The sequence below is a fragment of the Mytilus californianus genome, unplaced genomic scaffold (assembly GCF_021869535.1).
Source record: "Mytilus californianus isolate M0D057914Y unplaced genomic scaffold, xbMytCali1.0.p SCAF_1, whole genome shotgun sequence".
Taxonomy (NCBI): Eukaryota; Metazoa; Mollusca; class Bivalvia; order Mytilida; family Mytilidae; genus Mytilus; species Mytilus californianus.
The window spans coordinates 109,797,109-109,818,226 of NW_026262581.1; the positions used below are offsets into that span (position 1 = coordinate 109,797,109).

Consider the following 21,118-nt stretch of genomic DNA (forward strand, 5'->3'; position numbering starts at 1 on the left):
TGTACACATCGAGGGTTATTTTAAAGTAAAACTTCATCATATAAACACGAAAGAAACTGTTTTAAAACTTTATTTTAATAACACAAAAGTGAATATGAAATAATAACGAAAATAATGATGCATTCAAGAAAAATATACTTACCAAATTGCCGTTTCCGGTAAAAAATCTTGTCAGTTTGAACTAAGCATATCTAACAGGCAATTATTTTCTATGCAATTAACCGAAAGGCCACTTGTAAGGCTATGCATATAACCGGATAATTTAACATTAGATGAATGGGAAATGGTTTTGTGCAGGGGAAAATTATGCAATTAACCGAATTATGCTATTAAGCGGTATGCGATTAACTGGAGTCGACTATACCCCCGCTTTAAAAAAGTGGGGGTATACTGTTTTACCTCTGTCAGTCTGTCCGTCCGTCCCATGAATATTTTTCGTCGCATCTTTCTCAGGAACTACATCATAAGGATTTCTAAAATTTGGTTTCAGGATTTATATAAAGCAGCTATACCGTGTGATGTGTTTTCAGTTTCATCACTCAACAACTTCATGTTATACCGAACACTTACATCATTTTACACATGACATCCAAGTAGTTGAAAATTGCGGCGGGGGTATCATCAAGTGAGCAGTAGCTTGCAGTTTCACTAGTATTTGTTAACCGGATTTTCGAAAGAAATTTAGATATGTTGTTTCCTGTGACTAAATGAAGGTCAAGTTCAATTTTCACGATTTTTTTCTCGTTGTTGAGTTATAGCCCTATTGCAGATCTATATTAGTTTGTGACAAATGAAAGAAAAAATATTTGGAATTATTAATTACTGTGGATTCATTTTTATTCGTGGTATACCAATTTTCGTGGGTTTCGTGGGTCACAGCGAACCACGAATTTAAGAATTCAACGAAGAATAATCCCGAGAAATGTGTATGGAGTCGGATGTTTATTTCTGGTTATGTTATGCAGTTCTAGTATAGTGTTGACTAGCGATAAACATTGTAACATAACACGTGTTTTTAATGAAAGAAGATACAAGTATTTTGATTAAATCAATAATAAATATATCGAATATAAGTGATAATTTACTTTTTAAAATTGATTAAAATTTTTCATGGAAAATAACTGTAAGTTGTTAATTACCGTGTCATAGTTTGGTTTACTGGTGATTAAAAATCAATAGGATTAAGTACGGGGATATTGCCGGTAGGTAATTTTGTTATGACAGGAACATGTATTTTCGCACCTTTTACTTATATGACTGTTTATTATATCGTGATTAGGGAAATGAGTTTTCAATCATAGAGTTTTGAATGCCTTATAAAATTCCGACAAAAATTTATAAATTGTAAAACAAACAAATAATTAGTTGTCTCTGTTAATTATTGTAATTGAAGTTTTCAATGAACACTTTAACCTAGAATGACCAAGCGAGGATTTTGACAATTCAAAACTTTTTCAATGAATTCCTTCTTTTTTGTTTGTTTTATTATTGATCAAACCAAGGAGGTTATATGATCTAGATCAAAAAGAAATCCACGAACTACGTATCTGATTTTTTTTTTTTGTGTAATCAGCGATCCACGAATTTACGTATACCACGAAACGTCTTTTTTTCTCTATCCACGATAATTGATACCCACGAAAATAAATGAATCCACAGTATATTTGATTATAATTTGAAAATAGATATACATTGTGTATCATCATATCTAATTTAAGAAAATAGGTATTAAATCATATCTAATTTTAAAGAACTACCGGTATGTGTTTATAATTATTCAGTTTGAGTTATTTCCCTTTGAACAGAAAATTATATGTATAAAATTAAACTGTGTTTCATTTCAACATAAATGAAATATATATAGGGTTCTTTCAAATGCTGAATCTAAACCTGTATTTAAATATTAGATTTTTGGGCCCAGTTTTCAAGTTGGTCCAAATCAGGGTCCAAAATTAAACTTTGTTTGATTCAACAAAAATTGAATTTATGGGGTTCTTTGAAATTCTGAATCTTACCATGTATTGAGAGATTTTGGATTGTGGTCTTCTTTATCAAATTAGTCCACATTGAGGTCCAAAGGGTCCTAAATGAAACTTTTGTTTGATTTCATCAAAAATTGAATTCTTGGGGTTCTTGGATATGCTGATTCTAACAATGTACTTACATTTTGGACATTAGACCATAATGGGTAAATGTCCAATTTCAAATATTTCAGTTCTTTGACCACATAAATTTTGTGTCACAGACCTATGCTTTTTTCCACTAATTCTATGTAGGCAGAATACAAGTTTTGCACATTTCAGGATACCTTGTTAATTTCCAAGCTGTGTTTCAATAATCCAATTTTAAACTTTGGAAAATGCATTTTAATACAGTGTTTAAGTGAATTATACATTTTAATTGTTATTCAATCATATTGCTAAATAGACACCCTAAGGGGACAGGCCATGAACACTTATAGAAATGAAAAGGCTGGTTATTGTTATATAAACAAATCTGTGTTATAATCTGAATAATTACTTATTAATTAGTGATGTACATACACATATGCTAAAACTTAGTAAACATTTTTAGTAATGAACAAAAAATGTTAAGAAGTAATTTTCCTTTCATATAATTGTTAATTATTAGTATTAGTTAATATTAAGAGTCTCAAACAAGTGAACTTATAAATTAAAATACTATATCTTATTTTTATAAAAATCTTTTATGTATTGCATTTGTGATTAATCCTCTTTAAAATTCAGGCCAGTATTTCATATTACCCAATATTGCGCAGTATTACCCGGTAAAACCCAGTAAAACCCGGGTTTTCCCAGTATTTCCCACCGGGCTGGGCAATACTCATAAAACCCGGGTTTTTGCCAACCCTGCTATGCTGTGTCAAATATTCAATCACAATCCAAATTCAGAGCTGTTTTTAAGCTTAAATGTAGTGTCCATACTTGCTCAAATGTTCAGGGTTCGACCTCTGCAGGAAATCCGGTTTGCTGTCACTCTGACAGCCTCTTATTTACATATAGAATGGCATTATTTAAACAAACAAAAACCACCAAGATGTGACAAAATCATAAAGATAAAGTTAATTTATAGTACGAATTCTTATTACAGTTATGAAGAACCAACAAAAACAGGAATAGGTGGAGAAAATATTGGAAACAAACTGTTGCAAAAAATGGGTTGGTCAGCAGGACAAGGTCTTGGGAAGAATCGACAAGGCATTGTTGCTCCTATCACAGTAAGTGTGTCTTTACAGTGAACCAGTATAATATTTAATGTATAATATATTGAAACCATAGTTTCACTTCATATATAAACAAATGACATAGATGTGGTAATTAAATGGCAGAAAATGTGGACTGAATACTACAATGTGTCATAAAGTTACTTGAAAGTTTTTATGCCCCCGCCGTAGCTGAGGGGGCATTAAGTTTTACCCTTGTTCGTCTGTACGTACGTACATCCCAAAATTGGTTTCCATTCTCTAACTTTAGTTTGCCTCGACCAAATTATAGTAAATTTCCCTTAATATTTCAATATCTTTAAATATCTGAGAACTGACTTTTTCAGGCTCAGAGAAGGAATGCTACAGCTGGTTTAGGAATGAGAGGTGCAAGCAATGTTGCAAGTGGTGGAGATTCATACAAAGAGGCAGCCAGAAAAAATATCTTTGCTCGATACCAAGAAACAGAATGAATTATGATTAAGAAATATAACTTTTTTGCTACGCTACACAACGTGAAAAGCAAGCTTTCAGAAAGTGAAGTTTCAATAATAATTTATTACAATAAATAAAAACTACTAATAACAGCAACATCAGCAGCTGCACATATATCGAGCTGAGAACATAGAAAAAAAGAAACTAAAATAGTTGCTCATATTTCTAGCAGAGAACATAGAAAACCAATAATGAGAGTGCTATTCAAAGTTGATGGCTTGTAGAGAGAAAAGACAAAAATGCACCAGTGATGCCTATAATTTGTACAGTTTTTGTGATGCTTTCTGTATATACTGATTATTAATAATATTTTGTTTTGTAAATATTTATAGGTTGTAAAAAAGTGATATACATGACACTGGTATTATGTATTTGTAGTCAGTGGTGGAAATTGCAGAAACATTTATAATATTTTAAATGAAAGTAATATTTTTGTTGTTTTTTCAAATTGATTGTAATTATGTATGTATTGAATTAACAAAGAATTATTTTGATTATGAATGAAAAGAATATTGTTAATAGATAAGCATTGTATAAATGTACATAGTATCACTACATCGTGGTAATATATTTGTACAGATATTTTCTACTGCTAACAAAATATACTGCAAACCAAGAATTATTGTCTTTATTCTGCCTTTTTGTAAAGGAAAGAAAAAATGCATCAAAGACTCAAATCACCAGGATGAGTAAAAATATTTCTTAAACAATGGAGAATGGTTTATACTTAACATTTAAATAAATTACAAACGAAAGTGAACCAACGCCTGGTGAGTCTGTAGTACGATAGAGTCCATAAAGTGGATACCCGAGGGTATGCAGGGTCGTTATGATAAAAAACATAAGATGTAGAGAGTCTTATAACAACAACACTTTACGGACTGCTGCATAAATTTATTGATCGACATGTTTCGGTGCCTAGGGCACCGTCATCAGGATAAAAACAATACATAAAATCATGTTGAAGTACAAAATCGGGTTGTTAAAATTTAAACGTCACAATGTTGCAATGGTAAGTAACGTTATTAATAGCAACGTACTGAAAGTGAAAGTGAAAGTTCATTGTAAGTATGTAAATAAACTATAAAAAGAAATTAAAAAAATAAAGTGTTTTTGTTGTGAAAATGTTTGTTAAAATTATTCTGCCAACATGTGTTTGTCCTCTTGCATCGTGGAAGGAATAATACAATAAGTTGTCAGGCTGTGTATAGACTGTATAGGTTGTGTGGTCTGAGTGTTCTGTTAACTTTCTTCCCCAAAATAGACGACATTTTATCAGCAATTCCGTACCATTTCGACTGGCTTCCCTTGGCCAGAGGTACTGCTTCCAATCGCGTCAGGAATGCTGTAAAATTTAAATATATAGTTCCCAAGTTTTTGTAATGGGAAATAATTCCTTAAACAATTCCATGATAGCCAGTTCAAAACTTTAACATATAGATTCAGGGGTCTGGGTTGAAAAGTGCATATTGTTTAATTACACAAAAAAAGTACCCATTTCACCTGCCTTTCTATAAGCCAAAAATGCTGAAACTGTACTAACTTAATCCTGAATTATATCTAAAATTACAATTGAATACATGGTTTACCTTTCATTGGCACCACTGAATGCTCATTTTTGTCGAGACATAGGGATAATGATCTGGTGGCGGCGGCGTTAACAAACTTCTTGCATGCTTAATATTTCATAAGGTAGAAGACCTGGATCCTTCATACTTTGTATATAGATGCCTTATGTTATGAAGTTTCCGTCTGTCATATGTCCATTGTCCTTGACCTCATTTTCATGGTTCAGTGACTACTTGAATAAAAAGTTAACATTTTTAGTATTATTAATTTCTCTCTTATAATGAGTAATAGGATAACTATATTTGCATACCTTGCAAGGTCCTCATGCCTGTCAGACAGTTTTCACTTGACCCCAACCTCTTTTCATGGATCAGTGAACAAGGTTAAGTTTTCGTGGTCAAGTCCATATCTCAGATACTATAAGCAATAGGTCTACTATATTTGGTGTATGGAATGATTGTAAGGTGTACATGTCCAACTGGCAGGTGTCATCTGACCTTGACCTCATTTTCATGGTTCAGTGGTTAAAATTAAGTTTTGTGTTTTGGTCTGTTTATCTAATACTGTATGCAATAGGTCAACTATATTTGGTTGACCTCATTTTTATGGTTCATTGCTCAATGTTAAGTTTTTGTTTTTATGCCCCACCTAGGGGCATTATGTTTTTCGATCTGTGCGTCCGTCTGTCCCGCTTCAGGTTAAAGTTTTTGGTCAAGGTAGTTTTTGATGAAGTTGAAGTCAAATCAACTTGAAACTTAGTACACATGTTCCCTATGATATGATCTTTTTAATTTTAATGCCAAATTAGAGTTTTGACCCCAATTTCACGGTCCACTGAACATAGAAAATGATAGTGCGAGTGGGGCATCGGTGTACTATGGACACAACTTGTTTTGGTCTGTTTTTCTAGTACTATAAGCAATAGGTCAACTATATTTGGTGAATGGAATGATTGTAAGGTGTATATGTCTGTCTGGCAATTATCATCTGACCTTTCATGGTTCATTGGTCAAGTTTTCCTGGTTATGTTTGTTTCTTAGATACTATATGCAATAGGTCAACTATATTTAAAGCATGTAATGATTGTAGGGTGTACATGTCTGTCGGGCAGGTTTCATCTGACCTTGACCTCATTTTCATGGTTCATTGATCAAGTTTTCCTGGTTAAGTTTGTTTCTTAGATACTATGTGCAATAGGTCAACTATATTTAAAGTATATTTGGTGTATGGAATGATTGTAAGGTGTACATGTATTTCCTGTTTGGTTTATCTGACCTTGACCTCATTTTCTAGGATCATGTGAAGTTTATGTGATAGTTGCAGTAAAGTTTTATATTTAGGACTATCAACATAACATCAATGGTCAGTAAAGAAGGCGAGACATTTCAGCCTGTGCACTCTTGTTGATTTTGGGCACAGTATTCAAGATGGTCCAAATTGGGGTCCAAAATTGAACATTGTTTGATTTCATCAAAAATCAAATTGTTTGTGTTATTTGATATGGTCAATTCAGCAGTGTTTTAGATTTTTGGGTAAAGATTGCATGAAATGCAATCAAAACCCTATGGTACTAACTTGATATCTAAATCTTCAAAGGTTTATCACTACTTTTGAGATACACAAAATATAGTGCATTGATCATAACATTCTAAACATCCTATCCATGAACATTTCTAGAAATTTATCAATGAAAGATATGCTCAGATATTCAAGTTAGAAAATGATGTTATACTTGTCAAGAAAATTACATAACTTGTGCAAGGTGCAGGAATCTAAGATCTGTTCTAAAAATATCAATGATGTCATTGTTAAAGTAATCTTTAAAATTAGAGTTGTCGTCATTTGTCCATAATTGTAGTTGAATCAACTACAACCAATCAATGTTTAATTTTACTTCCCACTGATAAATTAAAGCTATCTTTACCCTTCAGTGCTTACAAGCACTTTGATTTGATTTTGTGCTTGGTTTTTAAAGTTGGTCCAAATTTGGGTAAAAAATTAAACTTTGTTTGATTCCTTAAAAAATTAAATCATTGTTGTTCTTTAATGTGTGCAATCTTAACAGGGTTTTAAATTTTTGATTTTTGGGTCCGTTTTTCAAACTGGACCCCATAAAGGTCCAAAGTATCCAGAATAAAACTTAGTTTGATTTTAACAAAATATGAAACAATGTGGTTATTTGATATGCTGAATCCAACCATGTATTTAGAATTTGAATATTGGACCATAATTGGTAAATGTCCAATTTTGAAATTATTTAAGAACTTATACCACATTCATTCTGTGTCAGAAACTATGCTATTATTACATATTTGCTCAGAATCTAAATTCATAGATGTTATTGCACAATTAACAGAAATTTTAAGTTGGGTCACAGTTGAAAATAGATAACATCATATCTTATTTTAGAGAACTATTTTTATGGTTTACATCACTGGTTCATGGAAAATAAATTGGTTCACAGACAATAACTTTAGTACAAGTGTATGGATGTGTAAAAATTATGCTATTATTAAATATTTAATCAAAATCTAAATTCAGAGATGTATTTCGCAATCAACAGAAATTTTAAGATGAGTCATAGTTGAAAATAGATAAAGCATCATATCTAATTTTAGAGAGGAAATTATGTATTGATATAGTTTGAAATTTACTGTTCATTATTAGATATTTTGAAAAATAATTAAGGTAAGTTTTATAGATTTTTTAAAGACTTTGTATTAATGAAGAATAATATTTTGGAATTGTTTTTTTCTTCATTTTTATACGCCCGTTTACGGGACGTATTATGGTATACCGTTGTACGTCCGTCTGTCCGTCTGTCCGTCTGTACGTCCGTCTGTCCGTCCGTCCGTCGTCAACATGTTGGACATTAACTCAAAAACGCTTTAACCAATTTGCTTAAAACTTTGGTGAATTGTTTATATGTATTGACGTGAGCTCCCTTTCGTTTTTTATAAATTTTAGATTTTACGTTTCCGAGTTATGGGGTTTTATTCATTAAAAAAAGGGTGATTTTCCAGTTTTAGGACAATAACTCAAGAATGCTTTCACCAACTTGCAAGAAATTTTGGTTAATTGTTTATATCTAATAACATGAGCCCCCTTTGGATTTTTATAAATTTTAGATTTTACGTTTCCGAGTTATGGGGTTTTATTCATAAAAAAAAGGGGGGATTTTCCAGTTTTCGGACAATAACTCAAAAATGCTTTCAGCAGTTCTCATGAAACTTTGATGAATTGTTGATATCTATTGATGTAAGCTCCCTTTAGAATTTTATAAATTTTAGATTTTACATTTCCGAATTATGGGGTTTATTCATTAAAAAAGGGGGGATTTTCCAGTTTTCAGACAAAAACTCAAAAATGCTTTCAGCAATTCGTATGAAACTTTGGTGAATTGTTTATATCTATTGATGTAAGCTCCCTTTAGAATTTTATAATTTTTATTTGTTTATAGTCTGACAACAGATTTACTAAGTATTGCGCAACAGCACAGTGTATTGCACAACAGCAAGAAATCTTTAATTGAATATAAATTCAATTCATATAACCAACTTCAAGTTCTTTGACTACATTTATTCAGAAACCTATAATAGATGTATGTCAAATATTTAATTACAATCCAAATTCAGACCTGTATCAAGCTTGAATATTGTGTCCATTTTTGCCCCAACTGTTCAGGGTTAGACCTCTGCGGGCGTATCCAGCTGCACTTAGCGAAGCAGTTTATTTTACAATACTTTTCTAATTACTTTGTATAAATTGCTTATTTCTTGACCAACTTCAATGTGGTTTAATTCAAAGTCTTGAATTCATGTGGTTCTTTGATATGCTGTATCTAACCGTGTATTGAGATTTAAGATTTTTGGCTCCGTATTTGAATTGGTACAAGGGTCCAAAATTAAACTTTGTTTTATTTCATCAAATATTGAATTATTGGTGATCTTTGATATGCCGAATCTAAGCATGTATATAGATTTTAATTTTGGGCCTTCTTTCAAATTGGTCCACATTAAGGCCGAAAGGGTCCAAAATTACACTTTGTTTGATTTTTTAAAAAATTGAATTCTTTCGGTTCTTTGACATGCTGAATCTAACTGTATTTTAAATTCTTATACGACCGCAAAAAAAATTTGTGGTCGTATATTGGTATGACGTTTGCGTCGTCGTCGTCGTCCGAAGACACATTGGTTTTCGCACTCTTAACTTTAGTTTAAGTGAATGGATCTCTATGAAATTTTACCATAAGGTTCAATACCACAAAAGGAAGGTTGGGATTGATTTTGGGGGTTATGGTACCAACAGTTAAGGAATTAGGGGCCAAAAATGAGCCAAAAATAAGCATTTTTGCAACTTCCAGACATAACTTGTGTGTTAGTGTATGGATCTCTCTGACATTGTACCACAAGGTTCCATATCACAAAGGGAATGCTTGGATTGATTTTCGGGGTAATTGCCTCAAAATTTTAGGAATTAGGGGCCAAAAAAGGGGCAAAATACAAGCATTTTTCTGGTTTCATGACAACAACTTGTGTGTAAGTGTATGGATCTTTCTGAAATTGTACTACAAGGTTGCATATCACAAAGGGAAAGCTGGAATTGAATTTGGGGGTAATTGCCCAAAACGTTTAGGAATAAGGGGCCAAAAATAAGCATTTTTATACGACCGCAAAAAAATTTTGTGGTCGTATATTGGTATGACGTTGGCGTCGTCGTCGTCCGAATACATATTGGTTTTCGCACTCTAACTTTAGTTTAAGTGAATGGATCTTTTTGAAATTTGACCATAAGGTTAAATACCACAAAAGGAAGGTTGGGATTGATTTTGGGGATTATGGTACCAACAGTTAAGGAATTAGGGGCCAAAAAGGGGCCAAAAATGAGCATTTTCTAGTTTCCAGACAATAACTGTGGAACGGTGTATGGATCTCTCTGAAATTATACTACAAGTTTCCATACCACAAAGGGATGGTTAGGATTTGCTTTGGGGGGTTATGGCTCAAACCGTTTAGGAATTAGGGGCAAAAAAGGGGGAAAAACAAGGTTGTCCTGGTTAATGGACAAATACTTTAGTACAAAACATAATTTAAAGCAGTGTAAGGGAGATAAATCAAATACATCATTGAAATTATCTCCCTTACACTGCTTTTAAATTATGTATAAAGTAATGGTTAATGAACAATAAAGATAATCTATACCTTATAAGGGAGGTAATCCAAATACAACGTTTTGGTTACTTCCCTTACACTGCTTTTAAATTATGTTTAAAGAAATGCATATTTATAAAGGAAGACCAGTAAAAATATCTGCAAATGTTTTCATCTTTTTTTTTTACAAAAAAATCCATATGAAAGATTTGACACTATATTTTTATTAATTCTATTATAAAATAGATTAAGTTAGCACTATGGTAAATTTAAATGGGTAATTATGGTTGCCAACTCCATTGGAAATTTGAATTGAGATTATGACCATATCTTGAGGGAAAGAATTTTTTGGGGGGAAAAAGGGGGGGGGGGATAAAAAGAAATTGTGGGGGGCCATTTTTTTCTCATTTCAGATTTCAGAAATTAAAAAGAATTATTCTTCAAATATTATTTTTTTTTTCAAATTTCAAATATTGAAAAATTTCAAGAAGTAATCTTTAATTGCACAGTATGGCGCATTAGATTTGTAAAATCTTTGATCACATTTATTTATTGGTTATGCCGAATCTAACAGTGTATTTAGATTTTTAATTTTGGGTCCAGTTTTCAAATTGGTCTACATTAATGTCCAAAGGGTCCAAAATTAAACTTTGTTTGATTTTAGCAAAAATTGAATATATGAGGTTCTTTGATATGCTGAATCTAAACATGTATTTAGATTTTTGATTTTTGGCCCAGTTTTCAAGTTGGTCCAAATTGGGGTCCAAAATTAAACTTTGTTTGATTTCAACAAAAATTGAATATATGGGGTTCTTTGATATGCTGAATCTAACCATGTATTTAGATTTTTTATTTGTGGACCCCGTTATCTAATTGGTTCATATTGAGGTCAAAAGGGTCCAAAATTAAACTTAGTTTGATTTCTTCTAAAATTGAATTATTGGGGTTCTTTGATATTCCAAATCTAACCGTGTATTTAGGTTTTTAATTTTGGGTCCTGTTTTTTAAATTGGTCTACATTGAGGTCCAAAGGGTCCAAATTAAACTTAGTTTGATTTGAACAAAAATTGAATTCTTGGGGTTCTATGATTTGCTGAATCTAAACATGTGTTTAGATTTTTGATTATGGGCCCAGTTTTCAAGTTGGTCCAAGATAGGGTCCAGTATTTAAACTTTGTTTGATTTCAACAAAAATTGAATATATGGGGTTCTTTGATATGCTGAATCTAAACATGTATTTAGATTTTTGATTATGGGCCCAGTTTTCAAGTTGGTCCAAATTGGGGTCCAAAATTAAACTTTGTTTGATTTCAACAAAAAATGAATATATGAGGTTCTTTGATATGCTGAATCTAACCATGTATTTAGATTTTTTATTTGTAGGCCCCGCTATCAAATTGGTTCATATTGAGGTCAAAAGGGTCCAAAATTAAACTTTGTTTGATTTCATTGAAAATTGAATTATTGGGGTTCTTTGATATGCCAAATCTAACTGTGTTTTTAGATTTTTAATTTGGGTCCCGTTTTTTAAATTGGTCTTCATTGAGGTCCAAAGGGTCCAAAATTAAACTTAGTTTGATTTTAACAAAAATTGAATTCTTGGGGTTCTTTAATATGCTGAATCTAAACATGTGTTTAGATTTTTGATTATGGGCCCAGTTTTCAAGTTGGTCCAAGTTGGGGTCCAAAATTATACTTTTTTTGATTTCAACAAATATTGAATATATGGGGTTCTTTGATATGCTGAATCTAACCATGAATTTAGATTTTTTAATTGTGGGCCCCGCTATCAAATTGGTTCATATTGAGGTCAAAAGGGTCCAAAATTAAACTTTGTTTGATTTCATCAAAAATTGAATTATTTGGGTTCTTTGATATTCCAAATCTAACCGTGTATTTAGATTTTTAATTTTAAGTCCCGTTTTTTAAATTGGTCTACATTAAGGTCCAAAGGGTCCAAAATTAAACTTAGTTTGATTTTAGCAAAAATTGAATTCTTGGGGTTCTTTGATATGCTGAATCTAAACATGTGTTTAGATTTTTGATTATGGGCCCAGTTTTCAAGTTTGTCCAAGTTGGGGTCCAAAATTAAACTTTGTTTGATTTTAACAAAAATTGAATATATGGGGTTCTTTGATATGCTGAATCTAACCATGTATTTTGATTTTGGACACACATTCTTTCTGTGTCAGAAACCTATGCTGTGTCAAATATTTAATAACAATCCAAATTCAGAGCTGTATCAAGCTTGAATGTTGTGTCCATACTTGCCCCAACTGTTCAGGGTTCGACCTCTGCGGTCGTATCAAGCTGCGCCCCAGCGAAGCATTTTATTCTAGTTTCCAGACAATAACTTGTGTTCAAGTGTATGGATCTCTTTGACATTGTACCACAAGGTTCCATATCACAAAGGGAATGCTGGGATTGATTTTGGGGGTAATTGCCTCAAAATTTTAGGAATTAGGGGCCAAAAACAAGCATTTTTCTAGTTTCATGACAATAACTTGTGTGTTAAGTGTATGGATCTTTCTGAAATTGTACTACAAGGTTCCATATAACCAAGGGAAAGCTGGAATTGAGTTTGGGGGTAATTGCCCAAAACGTTTAGGAAAAAGGGGCCAAAAATAAGCATTTTTCTAGTTTCCAGACAATAACTTGTGTTCAAGTGTATGGTTCTCTCTGAAATTGTACTGCAAGGTACCATACCACAAAGGGAAGGCTGGGATTGATTTTGGGGGTAATTGCCTCAAAATGTTTGGAATTAGGGCCAAAAAACAAGCATTTCTCTAGTTTCAGGACAATAACTTGTGTATAAGTGTATGGATCTTTATGAAATTTTACTACAAGGTTCCATATCACAAAGGGAAAGCTTGGTTTGAGTTTGGGGGTAATAGGCCTAAACGTTTAGGAATTTGTGGCCATAAAGGGGCCTAAAAACAAGCATTTTTCTAGTTTCCAGACAATAACTTGTGTTCAAGTGTATGAATCTCTCTGAAATTGTACAGCAAGGTACCATACCACAAAGGGAAGGCTGGGATTGAGTTTGGGGTGATGAATCATAAGGGGGTTCAAAACATTTGGGGGAGGGATTTTTTTTGCTTTTTTTTTTCTTTAAATCTTCCATTTTAAATTGATTATTTCTGATTTATATATAAAAGCAAATAATAATGATATGCTTTGAATAGGTAAATTAAAATTTTTTAAGTTCTTAGACCACATTCATTCTGTGTCAAAAACCTATGCTGTGTCAAATATTTAATCACAATCCAAATTCAGTGTTGTATCAAGCTTGAATGTTGTGTCCATACTTTCCCCAACTGTTCAGGGTTCGACCTCTGCGGTCGTATCAAGCTGCGCCCATAGGAGCATTTTATTGATTTTGGGACTGGTTTTCAAATTGGTCCACATAGTCCAAAATTAAACTTATTTTGATTTTATGAAAAAAAGAATTCAAGGGGTTCTTTGCTAAACTGAATCTAAGCATGTATTTAGATTTTTGATTTTGGGCCAAGTTTTCAGTTGGTCTAAATCAGGATCCAAAATTAAACTTTGTTTGATTTCAACAAAAATTGAATATATGTGGTTCTTTGATATGCTGAATCTAACAATGTATTTAGATTTTGGATTTTGGGCCCCTTTATCAAATTGGTCCACATTGATGTCCAAAGGGTCCAAAATTAAACTATGTTTGAATTAAAAAAAAAAATAATCTTGGGATTCTTTGATCAGTGGCGGATCCAGAAATTTTCATAAGTGGGGCCCACTGACTGCCTTAGAGGGGTCATGCTTCAGTGATTCCCTATATAATCAACCAAATTTTTCCCACAAAAAAACGCTCTAAATCCGCCTCTGTTGATATGATTTTGTTTCCGTACTCGTACTTAAGTTTTGCCTCATCCAAATTTTATGAAACCTATACACAAACAGTCCGAGTTCAAATTAGGTCAGTGAGTCATTTACCATTCTAGAGTAGTGCCCCTTTTTATACGACCGCAAAAATTAAAAATTTTTTGGTCGTATATTGGTATGACGTTGGCGTCGTCGTCGTCGTCGTCGTCGTCGTCGTCGTCGTCGTCGTCGTCGTCGTCGTCGTCGTCCGGCGTCGTCCAGCGTCGTCCGAAGACACATTGGTTTTCGCACTCTAACTTTAGTTTAAGTGAATGGATCTCCATGAAATTTCACCATAAGGTTCAATACCACGAAAGGAAGGTTGGGATTGATTTTGGGGGTTATGGTACCAACAGTTAAGGAATTAGGGGCCAAAAAGGGGCCAAAAATAAGCATTTTCGTAACTTTCAGACAATAACTTGTGTGTAAGTGTATGGATCTCTCTGACATTGTACCACAAGGTTCCATATCACAAAGGGAAGGCTGTAATTGATTTTGGGGGTAATTGCCTCAAAATTTTAGGAATTAGGGGCCAAAAAAGGGGCAAAAAACAAGCATTTTTCTAGTTTCATGACAATAACTTGTGTGTAAGTGTTTGGATATTTCTGAAATTGTACTACAAGGTTCCATATCACAAAGGGAAAGCTGGAATTGAGTTTGGGGGTAATTGCCCGAAACGTTTAGGAGTTGGGGGCCAAAAAGGGGCCAAAAATAAGCATTTTTCTAGTTTCCAGACAATAACTTGTGTTCAAGTGTATGGATCTCTCTGAAATTGTACTGCAAGGTACCATACCACAAAGGGAAGGCTGGGATTGAGTTTGGGGGTGATGAATCATAAGGGGGTTCAAAAAATTTGGGGGGGGGGATTTTTTTTTTTTTTTTTTTTTTCTTTTTTTCCTTTTTTTTTTCTTTTAAAATTTTCCATTTTAAGTTGGTTATTTCTGATTTATATTTAAAAGCAAATAATAATGATATGGTAGGAGATACACACCAAACAGGATGTGTAAATTATTATATAATAAGTATTGTGCAATAGCAAGAAATTTTCAATTGCACAGTATTGCACAATAGCAAGAAATCTTCAATTGCACAGTATTGCGCAATAGCAAGAAATCTTCAATTTAACAGTATTGCGCAATAGCAAGAAATATCAAATAGCACAATATTGCGCAATAGCAAGAAATTGTCAATTGTACAGTATTGCGCAATAGCAAGAAATATTCAATTGCACAGTATTGTGCAAAAGAAGATACTTCGTATAAATTGCTTATTTCTTGATCAATTTCAATGGGGTTTTATTCTTGAATTCTTGGGGTTCTTTAATATGCTGAATCTAACCGTGTATTAAGTTTTTGGATTTTGGGCCCCTTTTTTAAATTGGTCCACATTGAGGTCCAAAGGGTCCAAAATTAAACTTTGTTTGATTTCATCAAAAATTGAATTATTGGGGTTCTTTGATATGCCGAATCTAACCGTGTATTTAGATTTTTAATTTTGGGTCCCGTTTTTTAAATTGGTCTACATTAAGGTCCAAAGGGTCCAAAATTAAACTTAGTTTGATTTTAACAAAAATTGAATTCTTAGGGTTCTTTGATATGCTGAATCTAAACATGTGTTTAGATTTTTGATTATGGGCCCAGTTTTCAAGTTGGTCCAAGTTGGGGTCCAAAATTAAACTTTGTTTGATTTCAACAAAAATTGAATAGATGGGGTTCTTTGATATGCTGAATCTAAACATGTATTTAGATTTTAGATTTTTGGCCCAGTTTTCAAGTTGGTCCAAATTGGGGTCCAAAATTAAACTTTGTTTGATTTCAACAAAAATTGAATATATGGGGTTCTTTGATATGCTGAATCTTACCATGTATTTAGATTTTTTATTTGTGGGCCCGCTATCAAATTGGTTCATATTGAGGTCAAAAGGGTCCAAAATTAAACTTTGTTTGATTTCATCAAAAATTGAATTATTGGGGTTCTTTGATATGCCAAATCTAACCGTGTATTTAGATTTTTAATTTTGGGTCCTGTTTTTTAAATTGGCCTACATTAAGGTCCAAAGGGTCCAAAATTAAACTTAGTTTGATTTTAACAAAAATTGAATTCTTCGGGTTCTTTGATATGCTGAATCTAAACATGTGTTTAGATTTTTGATTATGGGACCAGTTTTCAAGTTGGTCCAAGTTGGGGTCCAAAATTAAACTTTGTTTGATTTCAACAAAAATTGAATATATGGGGTTCTTTGATATGCTGAATCTAAACATGTATTTAGATTTTAGATTTTTGGCCCAGTTTTCAAGTTGGTCCAAATTGGGGTCCAAAATTAAACTTTGTTTGATTTCAACAAAAATTGAATATATGGGGTTCTTTGATATGCTGAATCTTACCATGTATTTAGATTTTTTATTTGTGGGCCCGCTATCAAATTGGTTCATATTGAGGTCAAAAGGGTCCAAAATTAAACTTTGTTTGATTTCATCAAAAATTGAATTATTGGGGTTCTTTGATATGCCAAATCTAACCGTGTTTTTAGATTTTTAATTTTGGGTCCCGTTTTTTAAATTTGTCTACATTAAGGTCCAAAGGGTCCAAAATTAAACTTAGTTTGATTTTAACAAAAATTGAATTCTTCGGGTACTTTGATATGCTGAATCTAAACGTGTTTAGATTTTTGATTATGGGACCAGTTTTCAAGTTTGTCCAAGTTGGGGTCCAAAATTAAACTTTGTTTGATTTCAACAAAAATTGAATATATGGGGTTCTTTGATATGCTGAATCTAACCATGTATTTTGATTTTGGACATTGGACCATAATAGGTAAATTAAAAAAATTGAAGTTCTTAGACCACATTCTTTCTGTGTCAGAAACCTATGCTGTGTCAAATATTTAATCACAATCCAATTTCAGAGCTGTATCAAGCTTGAATGTTGTGTCCATACTTGCCCCAACTGTTCAGGGTTCGACCTCTGCGGTCGTATCAAGCTGCGCCCAGCGAAGCATTTTATTAAATTGGAAAATTGAAAAGCACATTCTTCTTTTATTTATTTCTATCAATGTGAATATTGTGTCAACATTAATGTTTAGCATGAATAATAACATTTGGATTTTATGGGTATCTGAAAAAAACATTGGAGCTTTATTTAAAGTATACCTGGCATTAGACCCCCCCCTAAAGTTTTCACTAGGATTTTGTTATTATTATAGGTGTTTTATTAGTGATGTGAATTAAACATTGTATGTTTCAGGAATTATTGGTACTTTTTATACCCCCATGCTACAAATTAGTAGGAGGGGTATATATTTTGGACCTGTTAGTCATTTTGGTTTCCAGCCTTGAAATCTTGTTTCTTAGATCAATGACTACCGGTATCATAATAATGTTTTCTGGTCTTTCCCTTATCAGGTTCAAGTTTTGGTGTAAGGTGGTAACATGGGTTGGCATGTAGATCTTATAAGTAAAATATAAAAGACATTTTTTTAAAAGAATGATTTTTGTCTCAATGTGAATTTTCCAGTTTGGTCCTCTACTTGGATACTATAAGCAATAGGTCAACTATATTTAGTGTATGTAGAATTGTAAGGTTGACATGTCTGCCTGGTAGGGTTCATCTTACTATGACCTCATTTTCAAGGTTTGGTCGGTTTCTTCGAAACTATAGACAATAGGTCAACTATATTTGGTGTATGGAATAATTTAAAGTGTACACCGCTGTCTGCCACTGTTTTTCTGACCTTAACCTCATTGTCATGGATTATTGATAGTATTAAGTTTGTGATACTTGTAGTAAAACCTTTATCTGAAGACCTTTAACATAAAATCAATCATGGTCAGTAAAGCAAGCAAGACATTTCAGTATGTGCAATCTTGTTAAAAGACAACATGTCTGTTAAATGCAGGTTAAAATAAAACTATTACTGTTGTGATAATGTCGCACTGGCATTTTGTTTATCATCCTGGTCTACAATAGCAAAGGGTGGCAGCTATGTCTGTAGCAATTCAGGTTTCTATTTACAGTTACAGATGGGTTAATTTCTATTTATTCCCTAAAACTGATAAATCTCATATTTGAGAAAGGACAAGTTAATAATCCCTGCATGACACCAAATCTTCTGGTTTTCATTATCGAGCTGTTTATAAAGTTTGCCTTAGAGTTATGTTAAATTATGCTGGTGGGTACCAGCCATATCATATTTCAGACATTTTACAGAAGAATTAATCATATATAAATCAATAAAATACAGGATGTGGCTGTTAAATCTCGGTCTATTTAAAAGCACTTATTAAGACCTTTCCAAACATATTCTAATCAAACATGGTTCACATCAACCCTTAGATTTCAGTAGAAACTGTCATTTGCTCAAAGAACAGTAGCAAATATTTCTTGCTTGTCCAGGACAAGCTTCAAAGAAGATAGAGACATTAAAAGTTCATTGTAAATGGATAGACAACAGATAAAAATTGATAACAGTTAAGCATCTTATACTGTGTTCACACTATGAAATCTGCTCTGGGTCGAACCTGGAAGAGTTAACCTGAATTAATTACCCCAGTTCACACTTAATAAAAATTAACTCACTTTTGGATTTTGAATTTTTCCCTTTCACAAAAATAGACAAGAATGCGTCAAAATTGTAACCTGCATATTTTCACTGTACTTATATATATTCTTTGTATCACAATTTTATTATTTCAAAGTCTGAAATTCTTTTCCGCACTCCTGGCCGCTTCCTTATCATGTTTTAGAATAACTTGACAGTATCCAAAATACACCGATTACCTGTTTTGCCAAAAAGGAAATTGGAAATCTTGTAGCTTTTCTTTGAGACTTCAGAATTTGTGTTTTCATCATTTGTAATTATACACGTCTTTTATTTTAGCTGAATGCACTTCATTCTACACAAAACAGTCACATTAAATCAACAGGTCCAGTAAAAAGCAAAATTTACTGAAAATCACTAGCTACGTCCACAAAAAGTCAACTTTTTAAATGAGCTCTTAAAATATGTCACAGGCATCCATTTCTTACAGAAAAGGACAAAAAGCATGGACTATTTTCAAAATATTCTAAGAATGTGAGGAAATTAAACAAAACATCAGTAATTCAATATTTCGTATGTTTAAACTTCAAGCAGGTGTGCAATGTAGAATTTTTTTATCGTTTGGAAGTCAGTTCATACCGATTTTTTTCCATGATTCAGTATGAGTTTAAAATCATTTTGTGAATCTTTGTAGTAAAGAAGTCAGGATACATTTACAAAATAAACACAGGAAGGAAACTTTTGTCTGTTTCTTCAATTAAGGAAGGTGACAAAAACTGTCAAAATAAGTGCAATTTGAATTAATATGACTATCATGTATAATGAAATAATTATCCATTTTAACATGTTAAAATATTAAAAACTTCCAAAATAGCCACGTTACACGAATATTGCTTTTTCTCCCAATATAGATGGCCAAATTCTTGAATTCTCTTCTTTTTGTTCCACGTTAGACCACAATTTTGTCGTTAACAACTGATTCTGGTGTTTCACCCATGATCTGACGTTTGTAATTTTCAAATGACGTAGGCAAACGTCATGCGTCACCACATCAAAAACCTCACATTAACTCCACTTTACATTCACATATAGAAGGTGAGGTAATTAACCCGGGTTCGCCCCACATTAACTCCACCTAAAACGATGTTTTAATTTTAATTCTGGGTTACGGTGTTCATACTACCTTTCACACTATTGCGGTTGAACCAGGATTAAAAAGGCATAGTGTGAAATGAGTCTTAGTATTCAGTGAAGAAAAAAACAAAATTATCACATGGAAAAAACTCTGCCAGCTTGCATGAAAACTTTGTGGTGGCCTAATTACTCTATAAAACCTCAAATCCCTCTCAAGATATACAAATCAAGAAAAAACAAGACAAAGATGATGCCCAGCTGCACACATGAATATCAGCAAACAGTGAAGTTGAAGATCTGTAAGACAAATTTTATGCCACCTAGTTATGATTTATTTCATAATGTACTGTAGGACAATTGAGTTGTTTTTTCTATCAAGCTTCAAAACTCAAGTTTTGTAAAGTTAACAGTGGGGAAATAACATGAATGTCAATAATATAAAAATGTACATAGTAAGGGCAATAACTGTTCTTGTCGAATGTTGGACTATTTATAAGATGATAAATGCATTTTTACACCACCTTTCTAATACATGTACAAGGTAAACCAATGAAAATTTTACAGAACAAAAAATATTGACAATTTGAGGAGTTAGCTGGACAAACCATGTACTCCGCTTCAATAATTTCCCCCAAAATTAAGAAGTTCAACATCCTGTCAGTTGTAGAATATTTTAAAGATAAATTGAGAATGTGGACACAGATGATAACCCCCCCCCCCCCCCCCCCTTGTATATAACCATATAAAGAGATAACTAGAGAACTGTTAAAGTGACGCCACCCAAATTCGAATTTGATCTGTGTTTTATGGTAATAAGTTTTATAACATTTGGTTGAGGCAAACTAAAGTTAGAGAATGGAAAGGGTAACACTTAAATGCCCCCTTCGCCTAGCGGCAGGGGCTTAAAAAATAAAAATCTTTGAAGTAAATGCACTCGGAGTATATTTACTATCCTGCTGCATAATATAATATAGTTTTAGCTTGAAAACTGAAGGAGGAGTCAACTAGACTAACTATGTACCTTATGTGGGATTAACGAATAGAGGAAATACAATATGCATAATAAGTGTAGACTCTTGCAGTATATATGATTATATACATGTATATAAACATGAAATTGAA

The 21,118-nt window shown here is 32.6% G+C and overlaps 1 protein-coding gene across 2 annotated transcripts in view; it reads left to right on the forward strand.

The window, feature by feature from the left end:
- The window catches only part of LOC127730368 (RNA-binding protein 5-like), a 35,505-nt gene extending 31,168 nt beyond the window's left edge, over positions 1-4,337 (forward strand). For both annotated transcript variants that reach the window (XM_052238749.1, XM_052238751.1), the window contains exons 19-20: positions 3,112-3,238; positions 3,571-4,337. In XM_052238749.1, coding sequence (XP_052094709.1) covers positions 3,112-3,238; positions 3,571-3,696 — 253 coding nt within the window. In that variant the 3' untranslated portion in view covers positions 3,697-4,337. The remainder of the gene's footprint in view (positions 1-3,111; positions 3,239-3,570) is intronic.
- Positions 4,338-21,118: the final 16,781 nt, after the last annotated feature.